Source organism: Microchirus variegatus (genome assembly GCF_963457635.1).
Source record: "Microchirus variegatus genome assembly, chromosome: 7".
Lineage (NCBI taxonomy): Eukaryota > Metazoa > Chordata > Actinopteri > Pleuronectiformes > Soleidae > Microchirus > Microchirus variegatus.
Window position 1 is genome coordinate 5,077,302 of NC_139808.1, and position 10,902 is coordinate 5,088,203.

Sequence of the window (10,902 nt, forward strand, 5' to 3'; positions counted from 1 at the left end):
CAGCATTACATGCTCAAAATTATAGGTGCTGATTGGCAGAAGAGGAGACCTGTGTATCTGCACTCGATTGCGCATCCTTTACTTGTACCCGGATGTCCGTCACAGTAAATTGAAATTGAATATTGAGAACTGAATGTGAAAATATATAGAATTTTTTCAAAGCAATGATTCAAATTAAACAATACAAATTAAAATTATGTGATTCAAATTCAGTTTCTTGTGGCACATATTTCAGCCCATACAAAATGAACAAAAAAGTCATAGCTTTTAGAAAAGCAAGAAATAATAAATTATTACGTACACATGTAGTCTACAAAAAAACAGTTGTTTGGTCTGGGATGGGTGGTTAATAAAACATTTTTAACGCTTTATATTAACTGTATAACTTGAAAAAGTAATTGCAGAGCAAACCTCTACCAAGGTGGCGTCAATACACTCCCATCTATCTCACAAGGTTAACACAAAAGTCCTGCTTCAATAATCTAATAATTTATTCCTGGGGCATAACCTACATCCCCAGAAAATCTAGTTGAAACGCATCCTTTATTTTTGAGTTATGCTGCTCTCAGAGAGACAGACAAACAAAACGTAAGCTCCTCAGCAGAGGTAAAAAATATACAACAGACAACAGTAATACTCACATCTTGACCCAAGAAAATCTGTACATACAAAAACTTTTCAAAACTTTCAAGATTTCCGTTCGGCAGCAGACTCATAGCTGGTAGGTGCAGGACCAGGATCGAGGAATCACCAGCTCCCAGAACGTATTCTGATTTAAAAACAAAAAAACAAAAACAGGAGTTGTATTAATTAACATCCATCTCTTATTACATAATAATCTTAAACATCTATTTTTAGACAGCTGTTATCTGTGTTAAGCCAGTGTGTGTGTGTGTGTGTGTGTGAGTGGCAGCACAGGCTGCAGAGAGAAGGCCTCAGCAGAGGAAACACTGTGGTGTAAGATGGAGTAAGATGGACAGCTGTGTCCAGCTGTCGTGAAAATCCGTCACATCTGCGACTTCATCAAACTCCAGTGTTGGAAACGAGGGAGGGAGGGAGGAGGGTATTTGTGGGTTAAAAACATGTCAGAGTTTTAAAAATAATCATTTACTCGACACATGTTTACTCTCCTAACACGTGTGCGGCGTTGGTTATTGCTTTACAAATAAGTCAACGCACAAAATAAGTACTGCAGAGATCAACCGTCTGTTTATGTAGAAGACCACATTGGTGCATCTGTGCAGCTTCTTCCTTTCGCTGAGCTTAAGTCAGTCGAGCGGGAAAAGTCGTTTACGTCCTCAAACACCACGATAAATCAATCTCAGAAGAGACTGGCGGTGTAAATACAACCATCTGCCGGAGGATACTTTCTGTTCGTCAGGTTTTATTAAAGTCAAATTCAATTACAGGAAAAATAATAAAGCTAAATAAAAACCTGACAAAAACCATGAATGTTGAAGCATTTATTGTTGCTATAAAACATAGGTGTGTACCTGAGTATTTAATGCACCGGAATTACAAAGAAGCTGCAGAAAGAAAACCTGCATGTTTCTCATACTTAATTAACCCATGGTAATTAAAATCCTGTGGGAATAATACACAACTCCTTATATGGACATCCTGGGGGTGTGTCTTTAGCGGTCACATATTCAGGCTTTAATAAATGCAGGGTTTTTTTCATTCATTCAAGTTGCTGAGTTTTTAGTAGCGATATAAAGTAGCAAGAATTGTGCAGAAGTCACAAAAAAGACTGTTTTTCTTTTATTTTTTAACTTTGAACTGTGACCTATTTCCAAATTACACAAATTCAATCCGATTTTACACATTTTGAGTACATTTTTTACAGTACACGCAGCAGATAATGCACTCACTCATGTAAGGCGAGTAGACAGACACGTACCTCTTCCCGTGGACAGTGTATTTGAGCGTACCACTCCTGACAGTACAGACACACCTGCACGCCCTGGCCGAGGAAGAGACACGCCCACATGATGACGTTGAACACGGGGCTCTGACGCTTGTCGTTCATGGTGAAGTTGAACACCACTGGGAGCAACAATGAGAACATGTATTTATCTGTGAGGAGTTGAACATTAACTCTGTGTTTGTGTTACGTCTATGTGAGGGGACAGTGGGTCAGACTGGGAGAGCGTTTAACGAAACAAAAACAAACAAAACAAACAGAGAAGATTGAGAGCACAGTGCAGCAGAGTATGGACAGTAACATGTACATCATGTTCCTTTAAACATCTCTGTTCATATTAAAGTGAACATTGGTTGTACTGAGTCAATGCTTCACCTCCAAATACTGCAAAGAGGCAGAACATGACGGGGTAGAAGAATCCCAAACCCATGGCCAAGGCGTACTCATGGACGACGGCGGAGACAATGAACACTGAAAGCATGCCAGCTGCTCGGAATTTCCTCTTTGACAGCTGCAGGGATCAGAGAACAGAACACATCAGAGCTCCAGGGGTCACTGGGATTTCAGGACGAGGACGCGGTTCATAATGTGACATGTAAGTGTGAAAAATAAAAATCCATACATCACTTTTTCCGTGACAGGACTTACCAACAGGAAGTCTCTGTATCCGTAGTAATACAGCCAGTCATGAACCACCACATTCCAGGTACGGTAATAGTTGGCAAAGGATGTAGAGTTCCACCAGTCCTGCAAATTTATATATAAAAAATAATTATATAATAACGTGTATGGATCAAAATAATTAAAATATTATGTTAAAATAAATAAAGTATTTTCATGACCTATGTTGATAAAAGAAATTACATGATGCAATATTTGCCATGTTGACACTGGATGGATGTATTATTTGATTTTTGAAAGCAGAGTGAACTTTGGCGACATTCCATTTGCTCACCAGTCAAATAACTCCAAAAAAGTGCAAAAAGAGCATGATTAAAACGTGTTAACGATTATTAAAGACAGATGAGAGCACGGGGCTTCTTTATCACCGTGTCATTAATGATTGTGAATCCTCGGAGGACACACATCAACCACACCATACGCACCTTGTAGAACATTCTGTCGGCGAAACGCAGCAGCTCCCCGAAGAGGTTGAGCCAGCAGTGCAGAAAGGCAAAGAAACACAACAGAAGGAGCATAATACCTGAGAAACACACAAACAGAGCGGGTGTAAATACTCTTTTACTTGTGGCATTGCTCCCTGCTTTCACATAAGAGTTGTAACTGAACACTGAAGCTTTTGTAGCAGCACTTACTTGAAAAGCTATTCACTAAAAGAGGGTAATAAAACATGTCTTTAAATAACCTGCATCTGATTACAGGATTGCATAACGACGTCATAAATTGTATCACCACCATCACTCACGTCTGACGTTCTGCTACATGCCTGGAAAATCCACTTCCACTACAAAAACAGCTTCCTTTCGTGGGCGTTTGGAGCTGATTGAAAAGCACAATATACCTGGTAATATTGAGTGGAAAACGGCAAGAACCATTGTCCGAATAGTGAACGTCTGGTTGGTCTCAGATCTGAAGACGGGCACACAGAGGCGCACGAGGATGAAGTGGCCGTAAAACAGGCAGCCAAAGATCTACAAAGAGATCATCATCAACAATGTTACAGCATTTACACGTCATACCTTACAAAAGAAATAAAGGCTTATAAAGTAGTCTAAATAAATATTAAAGCTATTAACCACATGTATTTTATGATTTTATTACTTAATCCAGCTCAGTATGACAGTAAAAGTATCAAAGTTTACCATGGCGAGAGTGGAACCAACATAATTCCATCTTATGTGGGTGTTTCTGGGAAGAAGAAAAGACGAGTATGTGAATGTGATTCCAGTGGAGCAACATCAGACAGTTATTTATGTTATATGTCATGTTGCTTAATGACAGCAGCTGTTCTTATTCCACACAGACAAGATGCATTTTTCAAACATAGAGATTAGAAAGGGACCGTACCTATGTTCCCCATAGATAGATAGATAGATAGATAGATAGATAGATAGATAGATAGATAGATAGATAGATAGATAGATAGATAGATAGATAGATAGATAGATAGATAGATAGATAGATAGATAGACAGACAGACAGACAGACAGACAGACAGACAGACAGACAGACAGACAGACAGACAGACAGACAGACAGACAGCTTGGTAGCTCGCAAGCTAACTAGATAGATAGATTGAAGGGAATGGTAATAAAGACATAAACTGACTGCAGCTTTAACAGGCATTAATATTACATTTGTTGAGGAAACCTCTGTTTTGTCTCACCGGGGATACGACTCCCTGTAGATGAGTGTAGGACAGAAGAGGAAGTACAGGTAACTTGATAACGTTGGGAATTTTGGATCTTCTCCTGCAAAAAAAAAAACAAAGACACTAAAGTAAGAATGACCATCAAAGTAGAAGAAATCAATTTTTCAAAAATCTGGCAAAGGGAATTCCGAGTGACAAGTTTTCCTTCAGTTGATTAAAAAGAGCTAAAATTGCTCTGAGGTGAAAATGTACGTGTGCCACTTGCTGCTAATATAGCAGCAATTAACATTTCATTGGTGAATTGCAAAGCAATTCTGTGCCTAAATGGAGAAATTTGCCAACTAATTACTGTCTTTGAAGTTAACTGATTTGGGTTTATTGCCAAATCGCTAAGCCATTAAGCCAAATGATCTTCTCTAATGTTTATAATATATTTCCCTGACTGATTTTGCTGTACTTCAGTCTCGTTTTCCCACTCTTGCTGTCATTTAAAACGTATGAAAGGTTATTGGTGACAATAGAAACGTGAATATGATACAAAACTCACGTTGATATTTTGCAGTTTCCTTTTATAACCCCGTATAAACCGAGTCAAACTGTGAAGTTTGTATTTTCTTCTCTGCAGTGAGTTCATATTCATATTCCTGACTATTGGTTTTATGCCCCGTGTTTCGCAGATTTATCTCTCATTAATAGACTTTTAAAACAGACGCTCACTGAGCTACTGCTATGTACACACTCTCCCGGTTGTTTATGTGTTCTGTATATGTGTATTCAAGGTTAGTTTCACTTCAGCATAAATCATTAGATGGCGACCTGCTGAGATCTGTTTTAGTCATTTTCTCAGGTGCCATTATGAGTAATGATACAGCCCAAGGAGCAAATGCACCCTACATCAACACAATACAGTACCTTCCTTTGGCGTATTCTTCATTATAGCAGGAGCAGTTTCTCTGATGAAGGAGTAGCTCTTCATCAGGAATCGAATCTGTAGGGAAATTGATACAGATAGATTTGAAGTAAGACAATGATGTATCGGTAATATTAGTTACTGCGTCGTCTGTCTCCATTACGTTCACGGGGCACGGGTGCCTGAAGAGGACAGTCGACATCATTATGGCCTCATTCTCACTTCAGGTTTAGTACACATTGACCAAACAATATATTACATATTTGTGCAATCATTTCTCCCGTGTAGCTCTGAAACACATCATTGTAGCCTTTCACAAACCGCAGTTTAGGCCGTGACGCGTCATCAATCTGCAAATAGCGGGAAAACACTTCTTCCATTTGCACAGCTGAGTGGTTTAAAGTCGTTTGTGCAGCTTCAGAATAAACAAAGACACTGCATGGTACCATGTCAGGTAAGGATTCAGGTCTTAAGTTTTCCAAAAGCATCAAAGCAAGGGAGATTACCTCACTTTCATTATCTTCGAACTTAAAGGTGAAGTAAGTAGTTTATAGTGACATCTAGAGGAGAGGCTGAAATTTACAACAAAGAACTGCTCCTCTGCTCACCCCCTCCCTTCCCTGAGCGCTACGGTGTCCTCAGCCGGTCAAATGTCGTCCTCGTCGTCTTTCTCCGTGTCAGCAGATGAGGTTCGTGAGGTGAGGGAGAGGGCGAGCTACCGCGGCCGTAGCAGACGAAGCGGAGAGAGAGGAGGCGGGACTTCCGCTACAAGTAAAGCGACGCTTGATTTGTTCTCTCGCGTTTGCCTATATAGGCTCCCGTAGAAACATGGCGTCGTGGCAATGCAGTAGCGGCCCGCGACCATGTTATTTTACATGACTTTTTGAAACACTACGAAAATGAAACAAAGAATATTATACAGCGACTAGACAATGCAGGAGCACATAATATGTATACAAAAGTGGATTTTGGGTTATATAAACCCATAAATACTACACAGTGTCCCTTTAAATGGGTTTGTGAGGCCAGGGCTGGTGTAATAAAGAGGATGAAGAGGGTTTTCCAGCACGGCGGCACCACTGTCTTTTTTAGTGGATTCCAGTTGGAAGGCCGCCATCACTGACCAGCAGGCTCTTCTTATCACAGTTCTCCTGCTGGTGGCAGAGCTGCTTTTATAATTTTGGAGTAGCAATTAATGTAAATTTATCTACTATTAATTATATTTTTAATTGCATTATTATGTCATTCCTAGTAAGAATTTATCAGCTTGGGTTCTGAGCAGCTGTTCACGTTGCAATAAAATCCTGTATGCGATAAAAACACACTGCAGGAGTGGAATAAAAAATGTGACACTTTTTTTTTTTGAAATTTAAGGAACCTTTAAATCATTGAACAACCTGACCCAAGCTCGGCTCTGCTGCCTCACCCTGGGAAACCTGATGTTAGCCTTTGCTAAATCAAGCCTAATAAATATATAATACTGCCACAAATGTAGTGTATGCACATGAGAAATTGTCAGGCAGAATGAAAGTGGTTTTGTTGTGCGACTCTGCTCTAGAACTGAATATACAATGCTGTATCAAGGCATGTCAGGATCAATGAGTCACAGAAAATGACATTTAGACGGTGACAGTTTGCCAAGAGTTTCATAAAATGGCAAGTGTGATCTAGTTTTTGTCTGTTGGCATGTTTACTGTTCTACTGATGTACCTGCTTTTGTTTATGTGTTTAAGCAACTGACACAAACACATGCATTGACTCCTATTCCCTTGGGTAGCCTAACCAAAGCAGTTTGGCTGCACCCATGGTAAATTGCCGTGGGAATAATACACATCTCCTTATATGGACATCCTGGTCTTTTTGTTCATAAAAATGAGCCAAGGGAACTTTCAACTGTGTGTTTAAACATTTTGAGTACTTTTTGCTCAGATGTGTTTATATAGTTGGTGAAAATGAGTTGAAAAAAAGGATATAAGATAAGATGCTCTATATTGCACATTCTTATTGTCTCTCTATGTATATGTTTTAACATAGTAATGGAAAAAAGCAGCCACAATTCTATATGTTCTAAGGGTTAACTATATCCAGATAATGCCAAACCCTAACCTTAACTTAAACCACTTCCTCCAGAAATGAGCTTCTGTCTAAATGGGACCAGGTTTTGGTCTCCATGAGGACTAATGATCCTGACATGTTCAGGGTGTATGCCAGAAAAAATGTCCTAAAGAGGTAAGAGATTCAAGTACACACTCACATACACACACTGACCTGCTCTAGTATCACAATGAACCGCGAGGCTGGCGGCAGCTCGTGGTTGACAACCACGTAGATCGGTAACAGTCCGAGAACGCAGGTCTGTGCGGCAGACAAGATCAAGCCTGTCCCCAGTGAGAGGCCCAGCTTGGAGGGGAAGACGTGGTAGACTGATCCCCAAAACACCAGGGAGTAATAGGGAACGAGCAGAGTGTAGACAAACATCACAACCCAGGCCTGGATGACTGTGCCCAGCTTCCCAAAGGCAAAGAAAAGTAGGTCAAACTCCAAGACCAACCTGGGATTTGGGAGAAAAGGGAGACGAGTGAGCTTTATACTATCAGCAAGTACGTTTCAATGCTGACACTGGTGATAATAACTAAGTTATAAGGAGCAGGAAAATAACAGGTTGTCAGTGTCATCAGGGTGATACAATATTTTAGTTTTAAACTGGGCGACGATATGATATTAAAGCATGAATGACCATTAAATGCTGAAAAGACCCCTCTGATGATGATAATAATAAAATAGAAATACCCTCTCTTTGCAGCAAGATTTTTTAAAATTCAACACACGACTACATTCAGGGGATGTTATTTTTCACCCGATTGGTTTACCATATCAAAATCAGTGTTAACTGAGGCGGGGGAATTCATTCAAATCCTTTGCATACACCAGAGTTGTCTGCCTTGTCTGCTGCCACGTGCTAATGTGAGGTGCATAAAAATTTATCTCGCAGTGCAACCAAATCACGACTGTGCCGCCCGAGGCAACAGCAGCAGCAGCAGCAGAAATACTCCGAGGGATTGACGGCACAATCAACTACCAGAAGAGCAGAGCAGTGGGGCAGGTGATTGAAGCGAGTCAGAGGTTTGTGAAAAAAAAAATAAAGCTTCAGGATAAAAAAAAAAAAAAAGATTTCCTTTTGGATTAATTTCAGAGTTAGTTAGTTAGTTTACCAACATGTGACCCACCTGCCCTGGTCAATGTAGTCGACAGCCAGCGTACTCAGGCAGAAGATGAGCAGCACGGCGATGAACATGTGGTAGATGGTTCGGATGTGATTGATCTCAAAGAGTTCACTGATGGACAGGAGGACACAGAGAAGGAAATATGAAATACTGTCATTAAAAACACATAAATGTCGCTGTATTCTACATATATCTATAATGTCCATGTGTACATCTCAGTCTGTTATTTGGTAAGGGTAATCAATAGAAAACACATTTATTTTCAAAAAATGCTGTGTATAATGTGGGTTTGTGGTTGTAAATTTGACATTCCCTGACATCAATGCAGTCTTTTATTATTATTATTATTATTTGTATTTTTATTTAAAACATTCTATGAAAACAGGTGGTTATATACGAAGAGGATTAGGGCCACACAGGAGTCCGGACTTTAAACTCAGATTTCTGACTATTCGCAGAATTCTGTGTTTCTCAGAAATGTTGGGTTTAACGTCAGAATTCCGAGTTTTAAAGTTAAAATTCTGAGTTTAAACTCAGAATTTCTGACTTTAAATATTGGAATTCTGAGTTTTAAAGGTGAAATAAGTAGTTTATAGTGCCATCTAGAGGAGAGGCTGAAATTTACAACAAAGACCTGCTGCTCTGCTCACCCCCTCCCTTCCCTGAGCGCTACGGTGTCCTCAGCTGGTCAAATGTCGTCCTTGTCGTCTTTCTCCGTGTCAGCAGATGAGGTTCGTGAGGCGAGGGAGAGGGCGAGCTACCGCGGCCTTAGCAGACTAAGCGGAGAGAGAGGAGGCGGGACTTCCGCTACAAGTAAAGAGACGCTTGATTTGTTCTCTCGCGTTTGTCCTTACAGGCTCCGGTAGAAACATGGCGTCTCGCTGCTAACAGTGGCAATGCAACCGCGGCCCTCGACCATGTTATTTTACATGACTTTTTGAAACACTACGAAAATGAAACAAAAACTATTATACAGCAACTAGACAATGCAGGAGCACATAATATGTATAAAAAAGTGGATTTTGGGTTATATAAACCCATAAATACTACACAGTGTCCCTTTAAAGTCAGAATTCTGAGTTTAAGCTCATCATTTTGACTTTAAGACTCGGAATTCTGATGTTAAAACCCTACATTTCTGATTTTGAACACAGAATTCTGAGAATAAAGTCAGAATTCTGAGTTTAAAGTTAGAACTTAAATATTATTTTTCCTGTGTGGCCCTTATCCTCTCCCGTAGGTCATATTCAGTACTCTGAATAGGAAATAAATTGTCAGTCAGTCTGTTGCACTTACTCCAGCAGTGATGGCCTCTCCATAAACACTTTGCCATCATCCATTTTCTGAGATCTGAAACAAAACAAGAAGAAGAAAAAAACCTCTAACAAACATGCTGCACAGTCAAGGAGATGTGGTTAAATCGAGTATCTAGCAGACACATCCTCACCTTTTTGCCACATTTCCATTCGCAGCCGGCTGAATGTTGGTGAAGGGCTGAATGGACTCAGTCAGAACTTTGTCAAGAACATCACTGAGCTGATCCTGAACCTGCTCCAGGACTTTTACCTTCAACTTCTGCAAGAGGAAAATCACATTTAAGATATTAGTTTTTGTTCAACACCTTAGGGACTTATTGCGTTACACATACGCACATTATACTGAATTCAGTTTGCTCTGCGCCGTCTTAACATTTTTATTTTTCTCATCATTAAAATAAGGGAGACAGAGTGGCTGTGGGAAATGAATACCTGTGCGTGTTTCTGCCACTGTCTCAGATCTTCCTCCTGTGCCTCAGCCTGACTCCCAACTGCAGAGAAAATACAGCTTTATATATACGTATATATATATATATATATATATATATATAATATTGCATCTGAACTACCAAACAAACTACCAAACAAAAAAATAAGCTTAAGGTTCATCACACCCTGTGGTCATATTTCTGCAGCTGAAGTATTTCAGCTTAGCCAACACACAATTTAGTTTAAGGGCTTTAAGTTTATTAAAGGCCTCAAAATTATGTAATTTTTTAACACAGATGAAAAGATTAGTTAATATTAAGTTTTTATTCTTTTCAATCTGTAGATAATTACATGAAAAACTTGTCAAAATACCAAAATTATAGACTGTACCATGACTGGAGGGGTCATCTGACTGACGGGCATTAACGTTGCGGCGCCACGGTCCCTTACTCGTCTCCGTGGTCGTCATGGTTACCACTGGAACACACAGTATAATTAACTGGGACGATGGGTGAAAGATCATGTGCATATCAAAGTAAAAAAAATACATTTCATCTGGAGCCACCTGATGAGAAAGATGTGGAAAAAGAAAAAAACCTAGCAATTTGGCTTCATATATACAGGTAGCTCATGTCCTGTATGTTAAGACTAATAACTGATATCAAATGTTTGGGGCCACATGCAATCGAATATATTGTTTTTAAACCAGGAGAAGAGGTAATTGTGAAGAAATGTTTTTCTTTAATTTTTGTTCATTAAAATGAGCC

At 39.6% G+C, this 10,902-nt stretch overlaps 1 protein-coding gene across 1 annotated transcript; it reads right to left on the reverse strand.

The window, feature by feature from the left end:
• Nucleotides 1-653: 653 nt before the first annotated feature.
• soat2 (sterol O-acyltransferase 2) lies at nt 654-10,604 on the reverse strand (the record flags this gene model as incomplete). Its single annotated transcript, XM_083892611.1, has 15 exons — nt 654-769; nt 1,901-2,046; nt 2,300-2,435; nt 2,573-2,671; nt 3,031-3,128; nt 3,447-3,576; nt 3,748-3,793; nt 4,272-4,356; nt 5,169-5,244; nt 7,435-7,717; nt 8,394-8,501; nt 9,687-9,740; nt 9,838-9,965; nt 10,139-10,197; nt 10,526-10,604. The coding sequence occupies 15 exons, from the start codon at nt 10,602-10,604 to the stop codon at nt 713-715; spliced, it is 1,584 nt and encodes a 527-aa protein (XP_083748737.1). The 3' UTR covers nt 654-712.
• Nucleotides 10,605-10,902: the final 298 nt, after the last annotated feature.